This window comes from Haliaeetus leucocephalus, unplaced genomic scaffold (genome assembly GCF_000737465.1).
Source record: "Haliaeetus leucocephalus isolate CR32 unplaced genomic scaffold, Haliaeetus_leucocephalus-4.0 Scaffold306, whole genome shotgun sequence".
Lineage (NCBI taxonomy): Eukaryota > Metazoa > Chordata > Aves > Accipitriformes > Accipitridae > Haliaeetus > Haliaeetus leucocephalus.
In genome coordinates, this window is record NW_010972742.1 from 5,099,939 (window position 1) to 5,119,981 (window position 20,043).

General features: G+C 44.4%; 1 protein-coding gene and 1 long non-coding RNA gene across 2 annotated transcripts in view; both read right to left on the reverse strand.

The window, feature by feature from the left end:
- Nucleotides 1–1,075: 1,075 nt before the first annotated feature.
- On the reverse strand, nucleotides 1,076–6,430 carry LOC104833906. The gene is made up of 5 exons (XR_774574.1): nucleotides 6,022–6,430; nucleotides 5,495–5,589; nucleotides 4,818–5,131; nucleotides 3,021–3,140; nucleotides 1,076–2,473 (listed from the first exon to the last, which is right to left on the reverse strand). It is a non-coding gene; the product is annotated as an uncharacterized LOC104833906 (long non-coding RNA).
- Nucleotides 6,431–12,793: 6,363 nt separating this feature from the next.
- Nucleotides 12,794–20,043, reverse strand: part of GPR107 (G protein-coupled receptor 107) — a 37,318-nt gene continuing 30,068 nt past the window's right edge. Inside the window, exon 18 of the mRNA XM_010570910.1 lies at nucleotides 12,794–14,325. Within this exon, the coding sequence (XP_010569212.1) occupies nucleotides 14,229–14,325 (97 nt within the window). The 3' untranslated portion in view covers nucleotides 12,794–14,228. The remainder of the gene's footprint in view (nucleotides 14,326–20,043) is intronic.

The following is a 20,043-nucleotide window of genomic DNA, read 5'->3' on the forward strand; positions in this document are numbered from 1 at the left end:
CTCGGCTGGGGTCGTGCCAAGCGGTTCTGGCGCTGGAGGTCGCGGTCCTGCGTGGAGGGCAGGAGGATGAGGGGAGAGGGGAGCTCAGGGTGGGAACACGAGGGCGGGAGCAAGGCTGAGCTCAGGGCCTGGGGGACGAGGGGGGGTGACCTTGGTGGGACACCAGCACCCTCCGTTGTTGAAGCATCTTCCAGCTCCTGGCTGCTCCCAGGTGAAGGCAGGTCTCTGCCTCTCACCCCAGGATCCTCAAGGCTCTGCTGAGGCTTCATTCACTCTCTGCAACACGCCTGTAGAGACCAGGTTCAATCCCTTCAAAAACCCCACAGGCTCAACCTACGGCGGGTTTGCGGCACAGCCAGGAAACCATACAAGCGCTAAAAGCAGCGGCACTCAGCTCTTTTCCACCTCAAAACCATGCAGGACTTTATGCTTCTACAAAAGCTCTCTGTGTATGCGTGCACACATTCATTAGCTGTACCGATGCACACGATAAATACAGTTTTCTTCCCGCCTATGGTGCAACATAGGCCCCGCTGGAGCTGCCCAGGCATGCCTGGACTTCTGTGGTAGCAGCCAAGCAGGGGAAAAAACCACACTTGGATACAGTAAAACCTGTCCGCAAGGCTGCAGAGAGCCCAACAGAAAACACACGGGGTATTTGCAAAGGGGACAAAGGAGCACAGCTGATACAATGCTGGTCTTTGCACCCTTTTTTTTTTTTTTACCAGCAAAGGGTTGCCTGACACTCACTTCTCCAGGGATATATTCCCCAGGTCGATGTTTCTAAAATGCACAGTCCTCTATTTCCCAGCCTTCCACAAACGAGCTCATTAAGGCAGAAGAGTATAAAAACACCATCACCACATCCCAACTCAGGCACCCAGCAGCGGCACACCCAGGGGACGAACAGGAGGATCGGCACTGAGCAGCGGGGGATTTGCAGCACATAGCTGCAAGAACTCAGCAAGGCTCGTGTCTTCCCTCCAGCATCCCTCACAGCCACTACTAATATTTTGCACAGCTTTTAGGGAGAAAGGCCCACCCGAGACTCAGGCACAGGCCTGCTGGATTTCAGTTCGGTCCCCAAACCTGCTGCAAAATGCCCTGCGCAGCCCGTTCCTTTGCTGCCCATCAACAAAATACCAATTTTTTGCAAGTATTTCCCTTCGTCTGCGGTCGCAGGGCTGCAAGCGCGTTGCAGCAGGGGTGTCCTGCTGTGTGCAGAGCACGACCTGTCCCACGCCCAGCTGGGGTGATCAGCAAGACTAACATCCCAAACCTTCCCCATGCAGCACAGGCATTTTAGCACAAGCTCTGCTGATGCAAAACTGATGTTGAAGGGATTTAATTCTATTTAAAACTCTACCCTGCCTCCACAACGGGGAATGCTGAAGGGAGAGCTCAGATCACACAAGCGAGAGGAGAAAAGTAATCGGAAACTGTGCAAGCCAGTCACTTTCTCTTCCTAATTATTAGCTGTAACCCTATTATTGCTTAAACAACACCACTAGTGGCACTTTTCTGGGATGCAGTGTCATTTCTACAGCCAGAGAAACACAGCCCCACCCCAGAAAGACTCCTGGGGCTGGCAGGATTGAAATCTGAACAGCGACTGGGGCACAAAACAAATCCCGTCCAGCTGAACGTGGTCAGTGCGCCAGGGAAGGAGCAGGGTTGTTTGCTCAGAGAGGAAAATCTAATGCAAGGCCAGCCCTTGAGAGCAGTTTTGCTTTGCAAATCCCCCTGCGTCTCTCTTCCAAGGCAGACCTTCAGCAGCCTGAGCAGTGCTCACATCTCCCCACCGCTAGCGACTGCAGCCGGAGCTTGCAGCCTGCCCAGCCCTGGCCCGGGCTGGCTTTTTTTTTATTAAGCAACTGCGTGTGCTGCTCGCCGCGTATCCACCGTCTGTTCGCCATGTTGCAACACGCTGCCATGGAAATGATCATTCCCTGGGCGATATTTGCTGTCGCCGCCGCTGTCGGAGCAGGGTTTTGCTTATAGGGAAGCTACTACCTCTCCTGCCACACCAGCACCAGAGGTTGGGATGGGATCCGAGGATGCTGCACGCTCCAAGTGCAAAAGCTGGGAGCTGTATGGGCCGTGCAGCCGAGTCTGCGTCTGCAGAAAGCTTTTCCTTCCTCAGGTATTTACTTACATGTGTTTAATAAAACCACTGAGCTCTTTTTCCCCAGGACACAGCAAGTCGTCAGGCTCAGCCACACAGCCTTTTGTTCCACGTGGGCTCGCCACACTGCATGTTATTTAATAAACCATCCTCAGACGCCATCACAGGGGTTTTCCCCAACGCATCCTTGTTGATTTAATTGTTGGGATTCCAGTCACCTCCTGGGAATAGTGCTGCATGCAAGCAGGGAGCTTCTGTCCCCCCCGCTCTAGGGCACTCCCTTGCTTTGCTCCATTGCAAAAGGTCTTTTCTTTCCTCCCTTCCTCCCTGCTGCAGCTGTGCTCAGACCTGAAAAAAATCAGTGGAATAACACAGCCCATACATAGCACCCTCTGGACCCCCACTCGGGCATGGCTGGAGCCACGAGTGGGGCTGGAAAGTAGGTATGGGGTAGTATCCCGTATCCCACACTTGCACTCTTGGATGCGCATTGATGCAGGAGCTGCCCCGGGGAAGAAGGAGGCAGGGGATGGGCTGAGCTGAGCCAGGTGGTGGGTCTGCTGCTTGGCTCAGCTCAGCCCATCCCCTGCCTCTCTCCTCCCCTTCCTAGGGCTGGATGAGGCCCCACACAGGGTCCATTCACGCTTCAAGCTTCATCAACCCCCTTTTTCCTAGTGCATCACTAAACCCACACATCCATCTGTCTGTTACTGCCGTCTTTGTGGCCAGTGTTACCCCCAGACCTGTCAGCTTGTGAACATCCCTCTTCCACATCCACCCATGCTAAAGCAGATGAAGAAGGTGCTCCAAAACCAACCGACGATGTGAGCAAGGAATCTGTCACTGGAGACAGCAGTGGCAAAGGCAAACAGCCTTTGCCTGGCAGTGAACTCACCGAGCAGAGCGCACACAGCCCATACTTTGTGCTTTTTCGTGAAAAAGCCAAGTTTTGCTAAGAGCTTTCTTGTGCCAAAGCAGGGAGTTGGTCAGCAGGGGAGTGGTGAAGCCTCAAAGCCTAGGATGGGGAAGGAACACACACACACGAGATTAATTATATCAACTGCAAAAATAGTGGCTATTTTAAGGTTAATGCTTAAGTGATCTGACTCAGTCAGAAAAAGAGCCAAAGAAATTATTGGCATCAGTGTTGGCTGCTCCACCAGACAAGCTGTGGTCACTGCTGGCACAGAGAGCCACCAAAATAGTTGCTTTTCAAGGGGTTTTGAAAAAAATGTCAGTAGAGCGAGTTCAACACCCTGGTGCAACAGCCACAAACAGAGAATGCAGGAATGCATCAACTAGTGCCGGGGACATCCTCACCCGTGCCTCAGCTTCCCAGCCATCATCCTAATCTCAGATTACAACAATTTTACATACGTGTATGATTTCAAGACTGTGGGCAGCTTTAAATGGGACTCCACACCTTTGAGCTCATCAACCAGTGCATTCCTGAAGCTCTTTTAAGCTTGACAAGAGGCGAGCGGTGCTGCACTTGCTTCACCCCTCGTTTCACTGCGGGCCACAGCAAGCACCAAGTGCTGGAAGTTACCATTCTGCTTTGATAGCTGAGCTATATACAACTAAGTAAGAAAGTCCTCAGAAATCAGGATTTCTAACCCAAAACACTCTGAGACTCAAACTCTAGCAGCCCTACAGGCTATCACCATTATAAATTAATTTCAGATAGCACAGCATTTTAGTGCCAATACATAGCATGGCTTTAGAGAAAGCGCAACAGAAACAAAACCTACCAGGTTTGGGGGCAAACAGCAGCGGGAATCATGCCCTGCAGGCTCTTTCCCCAGGAAACAGAATTGCAGATGTTGAAATGATGGCCAAATGCAGAGGAAGGTCTGGAAATCAGCACAACTGTGCCAAAGCTGCACCTACAGCTGTCTTTCAAGACTGACAGGCAGCCGAGGCGCTGAGTGCTACAATTTGCTACGCTATTAATTTCTCTGTTAAATTCTAGTATATTTTCTTAAAGACTGTATTCTCTTTACAGCCTCTGGGGCTGTAATTGTTATGCTAATGTGGGAACCTGCAAAGGGTGGCTGTGGTGAACTCATCAGCTGTTCTCCCAGTTACCTGCCATGTGCAGCCAGCAGACGGCTGAGACAAAGCCAAGCAGGAGGAGGTGTTGTGATCCTCCTTCATGGCACATCAGAAATCACAGCTGGCAACTGGGAAGCCACCTTCTTTTTCTGCTCCTGCCACGCTCATCCTGCAGTACAGGAACCGCAGAGCTCAGCCCAGATGCCTTGAGCCTTCAAACAAGGCTCAATAGTAGAAACAGGCAGCGCAATTGTTCAGGGACAGAAAATAAAAGACTCCTCATAACAACAATCAACCAAGCGCTGCGCAGTTGTGTCTGTGTGAGATAAGATCACAGTCACAGAGGTAGCAGCAGCTTTTTGCAGCAAAGATGCCCCGCAGCATCCACCAGCGCCATCGGGGCTGAAAGAGGGGTTGGAGAGACTGTTCTCCATGCTGTGAGCAATGCACTGTACAAAGTTACTTAAGCACCATTCACCAATTCTGCTGCCCAGCTTCAGCAGATGTTTTTATTCCAAAAAAAAAAAAAACCTCTTTGAGAGAAGTGTCCCTAAAACTGCAAGACTGGGGTTCGGAGCAGAACAAGGCTTTTTTTTTTAAATATATATACATAAGAACACAAGCACCACGACAGAACCTTCAAAATAAAGCGAAGGTATGCAGCTGCCAGCTGTCTGCTTTCCTGCCCAAATCTTCGCTCCGAAGGTAGCTCAGTGTTTTTGTCCACTCAATGCTGAGCTGCGAGCACTCACAGCGGGAACAGTCGCGTTGATGGTTTTCACGCCACGAGCCAGACAGAAGTCAGCCTCCTTCAAAGATTCCTCATGAGTCATATTAGATCGTCGGCCTCTCGGTGCATGGAGTCTGTCTGCTGCACACACCACCCCGCCGTGGATGCTGCCGTGGAGCAGCTCAAGGAGCAGCTCAAGGGCTGGTCACTGCAGATCTGGACTGGTTTTAAGATGAGACACAAGCCTCTTGAGCAAGCTTCATAAGCAAACTGCACTGTCAGCATTGATGTCTGTCCACCCAAACCCCACCCTGCAACTGTTAAACACCACCCCCCCCAACAAAAACAAAAGCAACCAAAACCCAAAAAAATCCCCACCAAAAACCCCAGAAAACCCAAAAACCACTCAAACATACAAAATCAGCCTGTACCTATTTTTCAGATTTCGTTGCCATAAGATGTTGAACCGTTGCTTCCCACAAGGCTGCTCTGATTCATGGCAATACACAGTCATTGTGTGCTTGGTAAATCCCAGCAGGTATTTCTGCTCAGTTTTTGCAACAACAGTTAAAACCCTGACTTACCATGAATACAAATTAGGGAACATACGTATCAGCTTCATTTTAATGTAGTACTTTTAACATTCCTCCTATGGAGCAGCCGAGCTCACTCAAGGCATCTACAAGGTTTAATAGTAACACAAAAATGAACCCCCAAACCAGAAAATATGCATGCAATATACTTCACACAGATAAGCAAATGGAAAAAGACCGAGTCAGGCATTTAGTCCAGCTCACAGCCAATAAGGGGTCATTCCCTGCAGTATATTTAGCAGTGGTTTGTCCAGTCTAGTGTTGATTATCTAAAACAACACAGAACTGCCTCCATTTCTCCAGGGAGATTGTTTGCAGCCAAACCCATCTCATTGGCAAAAGGTTTCTCCTAACATCTTGTTTTCCTCTGCTTTCATTTCATCTCACCTCTCCACAGCTCCGGCCTTGAGCCACACCGATTAATTCCCCACCCATTTCTGCAGTTTCCCCCCATGCAGCCATTTTGTAGCGTGCTACATCTCCTTGGCTCTCTTTAATCATCACTTAGTCAGGCTTACAGCTTTAATTCTTGTAATCTTCTGTCATCACCGAATTCTCTCATCTCAGTCACTGCAGCTGTTCTTTGTAGCCCCTCCAATTTGGCTACCGCCTCCTGGTATGAGATGCATCCCAAAACGAACAAGTTTGGCTTCTCCCAGGAGATGTAGATCAATACCTTTGCAGCCGTGCCGGGTGTGGGAATCCTTCCGACTTCACAGAGCTCCTGCAGAACAAAGCATCCTGAGCAGCTCAGGGGAAGAGGCAGCTGAGGCACTAACAATTGCTCTTCTACACCCCGCAGTAACTGGTGGGTGCACGCATGTTTTTAGGGAGATAGGCTGCCAATGGAATATTGTGTCACCCTCCAAAAATGACTCAAGACTGAAGACAGTATAGAAGATCAGCACCCCAGAACACTGTCCTCAGGGACAATATAATTTATTTATATTATTTAATATATTTACCCTTGCTGCAGGAGACCCATGTTGTTAACAGCTCCTCTCGCTGAGGATGCTGGAAGTCTCTTGGCCAAGCTCAGCACAATCATCCCAAGAGGGACCAGTAAAAGGAGTTTTAAGCCATACCCTCTATGTCGATCCTCATCTATGCTACCCACCACCACTGTAACAGCCTCACCTTGCATGCCTTTTTTTTTAGCAATACAAGAGCCAGCTCATGCATTGTATCTCAGCCACCCCACTAAAAATATTCCACAGGGGAAAAGAGGCATGAGAAAGCAGTGTCACCCCAAGGTACATTCTTTTCCATAGATGAGAGAGATGAAAGGGATGACATGTATATGTTATTACTTAAGACACATGAAAGCCCTTGTCTCCTAACTGAGGACCCCAATACCAGGATCAGCTGTGCCAATACAAGCTGTGTTACTACCTCTTCTGTACAAAGCAATTTGTTTTTATTGACCATTCCCTATACAGGGCACTACAACACGCTCCTGCTCATTAGAGTCTGTCAGTCAGAAGGCAAAGGAAGGTAAAAAAACAAGATTTAAAGAGAAGGCAGCTCTTTGCGGTCATGAAGATAATCTTGCTAGAGCAAGAGCAGTGACAGCAGGCAGCCTGGACTGCAACAAGGAGCAGCAAATGATCAAGACAGCTCAGAATTTCAGACACTAGAAGAAAATCCTTAAAACAGGTAGAACAATCTACCTCCCCTGGACAGGAAAACACCTACAAACTTGCATCCAAACACAGCACATTGTTAGGGCTCTGGTTTTGTTTATTCTCCCCCCTACCAGAAAATCTCTGCTTGTGATAGACCTTAAATACTCTGTTGCAATTAGGACCTTTTCCTTTTTGGCTCTCCTTGGAGAAGATAGTCAGAAATCAAGATTTTTTTCTCACATAACCCACACTTGGTCTCAGTCTCAAGTAAGTCTTCCCAGAATTTAGTCCCACTTTACACACCCCACCCCATTTCACTTTTCATTACAGCTGAGCAATTTTTTGGCCCAGTGCAGCTAACTCCACTGTGCACTTAACGGCAGGGGTGAGTTCAACTACTGTCGCTTTAAGGGGGAATGTTTTAAGGCCAAATATACATTAGCAAGAAAAAGCAGAGGATGTTCAGCTTGGAGAAAACTAACAACCAAGAACTACCTGCATAAAATAGATGTAGGCTACCCCAGTGCAACAGGCAGCCAGCACCTTCATCACATGAAGTTTGTTTTATTCTACAGCAAGGTGTTAGTAAGTCCAAAACCCATGTACTTTTTATAGTTTAGTTCCCTGGTAAAACACCACCCACCCAAAGGCTCAAGGCAATGCAGAACTGGCTGCTTGGGATTTGCAGGGTAGAGAACACAGGCTATTTTTGGCATTACCCCTCTGCGGTAAAGTGAGAGCTATAGGCTAAACTGCAAGAAACATCTTGAAGACTTACATTTTGTGATGAAGGACATATGTTTTTGAGGGGTGGGAGACTATGCATAAGAGCACTTCACGGAAATACTTTGCCCTCCTCATCCCTGCCAACCCAACCAGTTTGTAGAACTGACATGCATGGCTAGATCCTGACATCTCAGGAAGAGAACAACGACAGAAGTCCCTCAGTCTAGCCTAAACCAAACAGGTTAAGGACTTGCCCCTTTGAGATGATGTGGCCAGATCACAAAGGATATTATTTAAAATACAGGTTTCTACCCTTAATTTGTATCTGGTCACCAAGGTTCAAAGCACCAGCTCCTTGTCCTCCCCTGCACGGCAGGCTGACACCAAGTCCTGTGGAATGAGGAGACCACAACACTGGCTCGCAGCAACAAGCCCTGGATGCAGCTGCCTTCCTGCCTGCCCAAGACTGCAAGGCCATGAGAAACAGGGCTATGAGAAATGCTTCCATAAACTACTGCATAAATTCAGCTTACAGAACTAAAAGAGGAGCTTGGCACATACAAGCACAACGGTAGTACCTGGAGGTCTTTCAGCTCAAGGAAAGGCACCTCAGTGAACTCCACTGCAGGTCACTGACAGGAAAGCTTCTCCCCTAGAAAAGTTTTTTCCACACAAGATTTTTGCGATTTGGCCCTGTATCCATGATGCAGATGTTAACAGCTGCAAATGGAAGTCAGGCATGAGAAAACGCAGACTTTGGAATCAACAGGTCAGCTTGGTTGCTAGCAGTTCAGAAGCAGAAAATGAGATGCATTAAACTTCTTTCTGGTCAATCTTTATTTTACATGTTTGCATCACAGCCAGGAAACCAAGTTACACAGACCGTCCTGATACGTATCTACCTGTCTTCTCTTCACTGTTTGTTGTTCTTTTAATAAAGTTTAAAAAAATACTGAAAAAAATCCATTTGTACATCTGAACATGAACTGAGGAATAGGATATTTACAGATCACGAAAACCCCTGGAACTGGACCTTGCTGTACACAGGGAAGTCTTTTTGAGTTCTTTTGGAAGCCATTTACTAAATGAATTCAAAGCTACATTGTACAAGGTGCCCTAAAGCTGCTTAATGACACAAGAGGATCTAGAATTAATTATTAATAGTTACTAAAGGGAAAGGGAAGCTATTTAGACCCATACTCTGTTTTGACAGAAGAGGTACCAGCCCAACGCTCCAGTATCCTAGCTACAAGACAAAGTGCTTCTGATAATGCGGAGGTCAGGCTCTACTTTATTACACAGAGAGAACACTGAGTGAAATCCCACAGGGAAATATTTATTAAGAATCGTCCTTTCTACAGGATTGCTGCAGTCAAAATATAAATGGGTTCTTGAGCCAGTCAACCTACAAGGAGCGACTCTTTTCTCAGCCACTTTCTTCCAGTACCGTCACTTTACATGCGAGTATCGCAGTATTTTTCTTAAATCCCATTCCAGCCATTTGCAAGTACATATCATGCGCAGTTCTTACAGGATCATTGCTATATCCAAGCGAGATACTACAAGGGGGAAAAGACACAGCTTCCCAATATTGCTAAGTAAAAGTGATTAATAAGCCCAACACAGCATCATACCCAGCAGCTACAAGAAAAGCCAGATTAATTCAATTTACAACAACCTTCTCTTGCAAATCAACCCCAAGGAACACAAAGAAACATTGGTCAAACTGCCTCTGGGCTGCACCACCTCAGTTTTCATGAAACATTCAGGTTACTGAAGTTACACACAAGGTCACAGGTTTTACACAGTAAGTCCCCTTACGTTTCAAGTATCACTGTACCTTCCATCTGCTGCAGACCACAGCTCCATGCTCATTTTACAAAGGTGAAAAATGGGGAGATGTTTTATGATTGGAGGTCATAACACAGAATCAATAAAACATATTAACATATTTGCTTTAAAGTAACAGTCTGTCAGCTGTCATGACAGGTCAAACTGAAGGAGACAAACCAGGTAGACTGAAGGAGGAAGTATTTACTTCCCTTCAATATCTGTGCTACCACCCGATTACTTTTTTAATAACTAAGCAGCTTCAGTTCTGAGAGCTCAACAGAACATACAAATACCCAACATTTGCCCCAAAAGCAGCCAGGCAACCCTTTCTTGTCAATTTGATTGTCGCCGGCCAGACTGCGTTTCTCTTCTCTAAGGGGAGCATACTGTAAGGAAGAAAGACTAGTAAAAGAAAGACAGTAAAAATCTTCCATTGGACTTCCACCAAATGTGCACACTGGAGTGATTAGGACATGCCCTTTCATGGCCAGAAGGAATGTTACAGTGCTTAAGGATACACGGTGGAGGCACACTCATGCTAGAGAGGTTCCACTTAGCTTAGAAAAATACATCTTCCACATTGCTAGCTCCAAGACAAAATACTGCAATGCAGCAAATTTTTACAACATGCTCCCAGGGTATGCCAGCGTCGAAATCCAGGAACAGGGCACTCGGCTGGAGAGAAACACGAAACAATGCACTGCACAGATCATGACATGCTGAGTTAGATGACAACATGAAAGAGCATCTTAATAGGGCAGCATGTGGCTTCTTCAACTTGAACTGCTACATTTTGAGCAAGCAGCAGCAACGTTCCAGATGACCCCATTATGTCTTGCTTTCTTTTAGTACGCCTCTTCATGAACCATCAAGGAAAACATTTTCAAGCCTGAAGAATGCAAGAGGCTGGCAGTTGCACTGCAAGGAGGTTTCCTCTGGAAGACAGCTTGCTGAACAGTTACAGCAGGAAGGAGGAGTGCATCAGTGGCATTTGCATGTCATCATCACCAAGGATTTATTGGGGCATAACCTGCATTACAACTGAAGACTGAACCAATCTCATTTTTGTCTGCAGAGGGTGCAGAGTACTCCACTGCAGCAACATATGTGAATGCATTCAAAACCATTTATTCTGAATTGCACCAGACCTGCTTTTCCAGGACTCCCATCATTATACCGCTGTGTACTCGCAGGGTGATTGTTTTAGTTGCTCACTTCAGTAAGAGGCAGAGACAGGAAAGCAAGGCTGTATCCCAAAACAATCTGTAAGCCACAAGCAGCTCTTCTATTTTCCCCTCCCTATGAAAGACAGGGTTTCCTACCAGATAAGACAGCCGTCAGCATTTGAAAAGCAAGCACTGCGATTATCCTGCCTGGTGAGCTCTAAGCTGCTGCATTTCACTAGCAATAGAGAGTCATGCACTTGCCAGTCATGCAGATGTGGGTCTACCTTGGGAGGAAAGGGGAGGGAGTAGCTCTCCCTTTGATGCTTTGCAGTGCAGCACACAGTGCCGCGAGAGAAGCGCAACTGCAGCCATCCTCCAACATCCCAGCCACTGCCCAATCCATCATACAACCCTGCAAGACAAATTTTTCAACCTGCTCTGAGGAATTCCAACAGAGAAACTGGAAATTCACTTTGGAAATGATGCAGGAAGAACCTTCTATCACTGTTTTCTGACTTGTGCATCCACATTCATTCTCTTTACTAATGCTTAGGTCTGACTAGTTACTGTTGTACTGCTGGTTAGCATCCTGCATTAAGTGCCAGCTGAAGTTGGTTGTATAGCTGACTGCTGAAGCTCAGGCCTGAACTTGGCAAAAGCTCTTCTAAAAACAGTTTCGGAATACCATCATGGCTTTTCATGCCAAGACAAGAAGAAATCACCCATTTTTTGGCCTTTGACTAGTGAGCCAGGGACTTGGCACATAAACCTACACCGTATGCAACTTCAGCAAAAAAAAGTGTATATAAAAAAAGAAACCTGAGACTAAGGTAAAAGCGCTTGCCAAATCGGCAGCAACACTGACACTGAGGTACGGAATAGGCAGCTGTTTGGAACCAGCTCAGCATATGCTGGGATCCTGGCACAGGCCCTCGTGTTTTTGAGTGAAATGCCACACCCATCAGAATTTCACATCTCCTTTGCAAAAGGTATTAACAGGTTGTAAGACAGCATCATGTCCAGATTAACGCTGTTATTGCGCTTCCGTTCCTGACAGCAAATCCTTATCCCTTACACACTTCAGTGCCAACAGACTTCAAGTCTCCTATGGACTACTCTGAACTAAGTTTACAGCCTGAGTAGCCCTTTGGATGCAGACAGTGACATTTCCATAGGGACAGAGTAACTGTGCACAGTGAGAGGATGAGTTTCTCAGGTATAGTATTTAAGTGTATGATGAACTGGGACTGCCTAGGTTTGTTTATAATCCAATTTCTCACACCTCAGCTACTTAATATGCAGATTTCTTCATACAGAAGGTCTAAAAGGCTCATAAGTCACATAACAGCCTTTCTAGTGGTGTAGGCTCTCTGTTTCCACTAAAAGTGTATCACTTTTGCAAGACAATGACAACAGAAGTCAAACTATCGCTGCTGTGATTACTATGCAGTTACAGCTGAGGAGGAAAATATAGAAGAGGACTCTACCCAGAGAAGAGGGCTATTCTCATACTTTATCTGAAGAGAAACCAGTTCCAGGTATCAAAGCAGGTAGATTCATTTCCACCATTTCTATGATGCACAGAACTAACACCCAGGAAAAGAAGTGGCAACCGGAGAAAACAATGCTCCTCTTCAAACAGACTGCTCATTTAAGAGCTCTACAATCCCTGCTCAAGACTGAGGAAGAAGTTGCTCAAGATTCCAAAAAAAATCCCCCCCTTAAAGAATTCAAAACCCTAGTGGCTAGTAGTCCTCTAATCAATTGTGCCCCAGAGATCTAGTCCCTTCAGTCAAAAAAGCAAATTTCTAAATGAGTTTGTAAAAGATGCTAGCACATCCGAAGCTCTGTGATGATGCCTATCCCTGTCACCCTGACAGAAGCACTTTGCTCAGCAGCACCGTATGTCAATGTCTCTACATGAATATTAAGGCTTCAGTGGGTCAGTGAGTTACACTTGATTTATTTTTCTTAAAGCTTATCCTCATTGCATCTGTGAACCACTTCCGTCCTCCCCCAAATTAATAATCATTTGCTATGCCTTACTACTACAACTATGGGCACCAGCTTGCCTTCCTAACAATAGCAGAGTACTACAGATAAAACGTACATGGCATTTGTAACATGTCTCTAAAGACACCGCTGCAAGTTTGCACCTAATAGTCAAGACTTCGTATTCCCCTGCATTGAGGCTCTGGTCATAATCTTTTCCTTTCCTGACAAAAAAAACATTTATGACTGGGAGCTGCAGTTGCCTGGTTTTGACAGCAATACCATTTTGACCGGTTCAGCTCATCTCAAACAGTAGTATCATTATTCCTACATGCCAGAGAGGTACAAGTAGCCATTCACAAAGGCTAAATAACTCAGGATAAAGGTGAACCAGAGATTGATGCTACAGTACATTTGCTAGACAGATTTCCACTGGAGATTCTGGTACTGTTTATACTGTGCCAGAAAGGAGTGTCTTTTGAAATACCTTGAAAATATTTTATAAAGCAGATCAAAGTGCTGTGGGTCACAGCTTGAAGTTAAATGTTTAAGAAGCATGGCAGACCCCTAAAAAGCAAGCATCAGTCTTACACCTCTTGTGTACTTCTTGTCAGGTGGGTGTTAATCAACAGCAACTCCACGAATAGTGGAGAATTTACATTAATGCTTATTGCACTATGGGCTAGTGCTTTTAATGGAGAACACTGACTTGCTTCCTGTATAGTAATACATTTTAAAACCTGTCACATTCAAGTGGATACCTGCATGAATAAGACAAGAAGATACTTAACTTTCCCACTGATGTCAGTAGTGGCAGAAGTCACCTGATCCAATACCCCATTTAGTCTCTCAAATAACTGTAGTTGTTTCTATTAATTTGTTTTGCAATGCTTTGTCCAAGCAAAAGGGAGTGTTTATAAAAAGAAAAAAGAATACTTACATCTCTTACCTTCTTTTCCCACCTTCCAACACACTTTGTAATTTCCAGTATACATGATACATAGCAAGTGTGTGTATATATATATGCGCATTATATAAAATATATACTTTACATACACACTAAAGGTCTCTCTTCACATTAGTATTACACATTCTGAAGAACACAACTGCAAACAATTCAGAATACCTAACCGATCCAGAAAGGGGAAAAAAGAATGGGCTACCCAAAATCCCTAGGAAAGCTTCACACTCCTTGCAGGTACCAAGAGATCCCATTTTCTTATGATCAGAGGAATAGTTATATTTCCGCACTGCTTTGCTCCCCCTAGACACACCCCACTCTGCAGTTTCAGTGTTGGGAAGTGCTAGTTGCTCCCTTTCCACTGAGAGTAATATTAATAAATTAAAAAAGTTTCTCTGAAAGTGCTGCCTTAGTCCAGTCCATCATGCCATGCTTTCCCACTCGCCCTGTGGCTCTGCTGAACCGTTCACCACTTTCTTGACCTTCTTCATGCCTTCCATTACTCCAGAAGTTGTCACCCTGGAAGAAAAGGGAGAAACATCAGAGAACAGAACTTGAACTGTACTGTCTGTTTCACCAATAGCCCACGCTCGTCTTCCTGCACATATCAAGTAACACTTCTCAAGTGCCTCTTTACCAAGACCTAGCAGTCTTGATGTTCGGTCTCTCCTATTGCTACCATGTTGCAGGCCAGGTATCAGCTTGGACACAACACTGTGGGCATTGGGAGCAAGGCCACTGTCCTTGAAAGCCTCAAGGCCGTCCTCATCTATTATTAAACTAAAACAGCAAATAGTATTTGCTTGTACTTGAAAGAAGATAGCAGGGTGGTTAAACAGTTAAACCAGGTATTTATCTGCTAAAGTTTGAGCAGCTTGCTTCAAAAACATTCTGCTATACAGGTGAACACCCTTAATTCTGTGCATTAAAGACCTTCTTCTGCATTTGCAATGCTATTAACCTATTAAATGCTATTTAACCTATTAAAACAGAAACAACATATTATACAAATGCACACGCAGTGGACAGTGCCCCAAATGAACCTTATTAGCTTAAGGCACACCAACTCCTGTTAATAGCAAAATTACTCAATGAACAGCAACAAAACAGAAGAGAGAGGTCATCCTTTTTATACCATCCAAGTCTGGATTTGTCATGGCAATCTGACCATTGAACTATAAAGCCTCATAATACCATTCAAACATTAGGCAGACTGAACTGTTTATCCAGCCAGAACAGCACCGCTCCTCTCAGGACTATCTTGGCTATTCAAAAAGCTCTTCAGCCCAGTAGCTTTCCCTCTTGCTACACAAAACAGGCTATTCGCATGCACAAGACATTTGCTTTATTTGCACAATACTATTCTCATTCTACGCAGGTATTTTTTCCCCACAAGTGTGCTACAAAGGTTATTTTGGATGCTGAAAGTAAGGGTGCCAATAGCTCAATGCATTCACAAGGGATGCCTGGAAGCATACATAAAACTGTCCTGTTCAAAGATGCCGCTGTCAGCCTTTGTGTGCCTTCACCTGCTGTTTACCACGTAAGAATACTTTATTTGATCAGACTAGCTAACAACATTTTCATAGTGTCACCCAAGAGGAGAAGTAATCTTCAGATACATTCTTCTGATAGTGCCCTTAGTTCTACATTAGAGATCAGCTTCTGTTCATGTACTGTAAAAATAATTTACTCAAACTGGTGTGTTCAGTGACTCTCTAGCAGTGGCAGTACTGGGATCGTCAGCAGTTCAGACACTTCAGAGTGGGCCTGGAAGAGTTTGTGTTTAGGGCAATAGGGAAAGGGTTAGAAGAGTACAGGTCAAATAGCAACTTTATTCCCTACTGAAATTTTAAAAAAAGGGGGGGGAGGGGAAGAAGTAGGCAGGTTACTTAAAGGAGAAAGATGGAATTAGTAAACAGTAAACATTTGCCTGGAAGAGATCACGTCAGGCTTATCAGCACAAAGAACATGTAGATCTCATAAGTTCTCCCTGTTGACAAGTTTTTCCCACAGTCCCATACGAAAAAATCAGGGGAAACATGAGCTAGACAAAACCAAAGTAGATGCATAACTAATTGGAAAAGCATGCATTGAGATGTACTTAATGGTTTCCTGTCAAAAATGAAAGAACATCAAGTGTGGTTCCAGAGAAGTCTGTCCTGGGTTCACTTCTACTCAGTATTTTCAGTAATTGCCTGGGTAATGGAACAGAGAACTTGCTTATTAAATCTGCAGAAGACACTAAGAGCTACATATTTGAGAACAGGACTAGAATGAAGAAAGATTCTGGCAAATTGAAGTAATGGTCTGAAAAATATGGGACAATGCAGCAAGACAGCTACAAAGTTTACTCTTCAGAAGTAATAAACTTCATCATTACAGAGTAAGGGGCTAAGTATCAATTCTTCAGGGAGGAGCCAAAGATTACAATGGACTACAACCCAAAAATGAGCAACTAACATAGCAATAGCAGACATACTGGGATATATAAATAGGTGTTTTACACATGCATGACACCAAAGTAGTCCTAACACTTGACTCACAGCTAGTAAGATCCCACCTGGCACACAGCCTAGATTTTAGCACTTGCACTCTAATACAATTACAAACCCACTGCACACCAAGATGATGACAAAAGTGATGAGAGGTTATGGCTAAGAGAGAACTATCCACTTCCCACATTCACGGAGGGACAGAAAAAACAGCTACATGCTGAAATTGCAGCCAGGTCAAGTCACGTCATTTGTTACCAGAGAGGCCATTTACTGTCCCCTCCCTGCAACAATAGCAAAGAACTGGGAGAGATTTCAGGGAGGATTCCTCAACAGTGAAAGTTAAAGACTACCTGATGAGCACTGTTCTTGTCTCATGACAAGTATATAGCATAGCTCGAGTCCTCGTTTTCTCAGATTGTTTGTGTACAATGGGCAATTCCTCTCCCTCTCAAAATCAGTTCAGCCAACACATTTTACTGCCCAGTAAAACAAGGGTATTAGCACTAAGACTAAGCACACTGCAATTCTCATTCTAGTCCTCTGAGCAGTCTCAGGACTTCAGTTCTGACCCGCCATACTGCAAGTAAACGTTCCTCACCTGCAGTTCGCTGAACTGCATTTTTAGCCCACAAACTAGCAGTAGTTAAAATGCAACAAATCCTTCTCACTAAACTATCTTTCTCCAGAGACAATTTTTGTGGCTGTCAGAGGGATACCTGTCACAAACGTGGCACAAAAAAGAGTTCCCTGAACACTCCATTGCACAGTGCTACCTGCTGCAGAAATTTCATAGTTGTTTTTGTTGGTTTTTTTCTCCCCTCTACATTGTATCCAAGGTATCAATGAATGACTAAACATTCAGAAGCATCTTCAGCCCTCCACAGTGGTGGATCTCAGCTGTCTTTTCTTCTGGTTTTTGTTTGTTTGTTTGTTTCATAGTCCAACAAGAAACACTGCAATACCAGCAGCAGCCAGCCTTTACAAGCCATTGCAAACAGGAGTGGAAACTGACCAGCCACTGAGCAAAAAAGCTGATCTCTGCACAGGAAAGATGTGTTAGGTGAAGAAAATCACTTCTAATGGAGAGCATCATGAATCACTCTGCCATGAAGCACAACCTGAGAGAAAGCAGAGAAAACCAACCAACCAGGACTTCAAGTCTCAGCACAAAATAGGTTGCCTCATGATACAGTGAGAAGCTCCAGATCCCAAGGCATAAGGAAAGGTAGGTCAGTGTTACCACAACAGTTCACTATGTTGAGGCTGTTTTGGGTGTTAAGGCAAAACAAAGTTAGTCTTCACACGCTCAGTAAGATGGATTTACTGAATTGAGAACAAAACCATTAATGGCTTTTCCTGCAATTCCTCCTCCAATGGAAATATCTTAACCCCACATGCATGCGTGAACACCATTCTCAACCAAGATCCGTAGAAGAGCACTTTGGTACCTAACACTTAAAGCAAACTTACTGAGCTAATGAAATAACATACTGCAAGGGGGAAAAAAAAAAAAACCAACCAAAACACCAAAACCCAAACTGCTTCCTTTGCCCTTTCTCACCCCCACCTCATCTACTGTACTGTTTATATTTTTGTGTCCATGCCCCAGAAATGGCATTAGGACTGGAAGCCTGACAACTCCTTCTGCCAAGTGTGGCTGCACCTTTTCAAACAGAGTACTTTAATCTAACAAACTGTCAGCGACAAGCCCACATACTGACAGAACGGGCTCAGGAGGCTGCCCAGCACAGAATACACAGAAAGCCACTTTGCTGATGATGAATGGCTATTGACCCTGCTTGAAAAAGAACAGACTGGTCCTTACTTCACGTTTAGTCATACTCTCCTCTCCACCAGGACAACTTCTGTTGAGCCTAGTGTAACTGAAGAGAAAGTCCTATAACATTTGTGGATGCTTTCTCCCAAGAGAGAGATGTGTTAGTTGAAAAGACTTACCTTTGCTGTTCTTGACTTCAGAATTTTCAGAGGGAGGATTTGTGCCTTATGTTGTTTCTGTCACAGACACCTAGTCTTTGCATTTTTCTTGAAACTTTGCAGATTTCCACACTGTCCTTGATATTTACATTTACTGCCAGACTGAGCTTTGTATAGTTTGCACTGCATGAAAACAGCCATAAGCTAGAGAGCTGCACTTAAAATGTCCTATTTTTGCTGGAAGACAAGCAAGCCTGGAAAACAGGCTTGATGACCTCATGGCTCTTCCCTCCATTGGCTCATAGAAATGTTGAGTCTAAAGAAACTGAATGCTTCTGCAGCAAATGCTTTAAAGAGTGATTTTAACAAAAACCCTCTGGGAGACGAAAACAACCATAAAACCTGGCAATAAGACATGGCAGAACACCATGAAGTTTGAAGTTTGCAGGCTTTTAACTTCTGCCATAGCCTCTGAAGACAAGTTGGTATTTATCACATGAAAGACAAAACACACTCATGCAGTGGTTAGTCAGGATGCTGTCAGGCACTTAGTCACTTGCTCAAATAAGCCTTGCTATTTTTCCCCCACAGAAACAACATTTAATATTTATAAAAGCAAAAATAGGACCAGCAAGACCAAGTCAACAAGAAATTTAATACACTTTCATTGCAGTGCTTCACCTGTCACAGAATGTGTGTACACCATGCTTTTCAAATACATGCAAACTTAACCTCCCTGATGCAGCTGGGTAAGGGAGAACAAGACACTTACAGATTATACACTGCCAAGTGCCCAAACGGAGTAAAACTTCTGGTGAATCAGATGAGAAAAATTTAAGCAAGGCTAAGGGGAACAACCCACGAGGCACAACAATGGAAACTCCCAAGGCAAAGAGCAAAATACCTTACTAGGAAAAGGCTCACAAGGAATTCTGATACTTGAGTTTCTAGTAATGTCTACTTCACTATGGCAAGATGTAAATCCCTTAATTAGTTCATTAAACTTTCTCCAGCCTATTTCTGGCAAATTCTCCTAAATGTAGCAGCTTCTCCAATTTATTGACATCACTAAATATTAAAGGTGCCATATTATTAGTCCTAAAAAAATACCAAGTACAAATTCATTAAGGATGTAATGCAAAGTTGAAATTCACTCTAACAGGCAAAAAGGAAAAAGCTCATTTCTGTACAATCACAAATCCTGCCATATCTTCCAGTTCAGGCAGCACCTTCCTGATGCAGATGTCTATTTACCAGCTTCCAAACTGAAACCAGTTTCTTACATTTAAATCTTTAAGTGATAGTGATTTTAAGGTCACTACCCACTAGTTGGAGTCCACTTGCAACAATGACAGATTTTATGGACCCAATGCAAAAATGCTTAGTAACAAAGATCTTTTTTCTGATTGCTTGAGATATTTCTGAGAAATTGAACTCCTTGCATGACATTTCAGACTGGATTCTACCTCAAACCTCCTTGTAGCAATTTCCCAATAATGTCCATTTCTTTCTGGGCTAACTATGAGGGCAAACAAATTCTGACTTTTTTTGCCCCTGCGATAAAAATTGGAGTGTTAATTTGTTTCACCCAAGAACAGGTAAAGGAGATTTGCCAAACTGGAAAAAACTCTTAGGAACAGGCTTCTGAGCCTGTACATGAATTGCAATTATGCATGAAATGTCTAACTACTACAGAGATTAGGTTAGCTCTACACCTATTAAGGCAACAGAGTCTGTGGCAATTATAGCTGTATTCAACACTTCCAGCATGCTGAATTTCTTAGGGCAGCTTCTATTATAGATT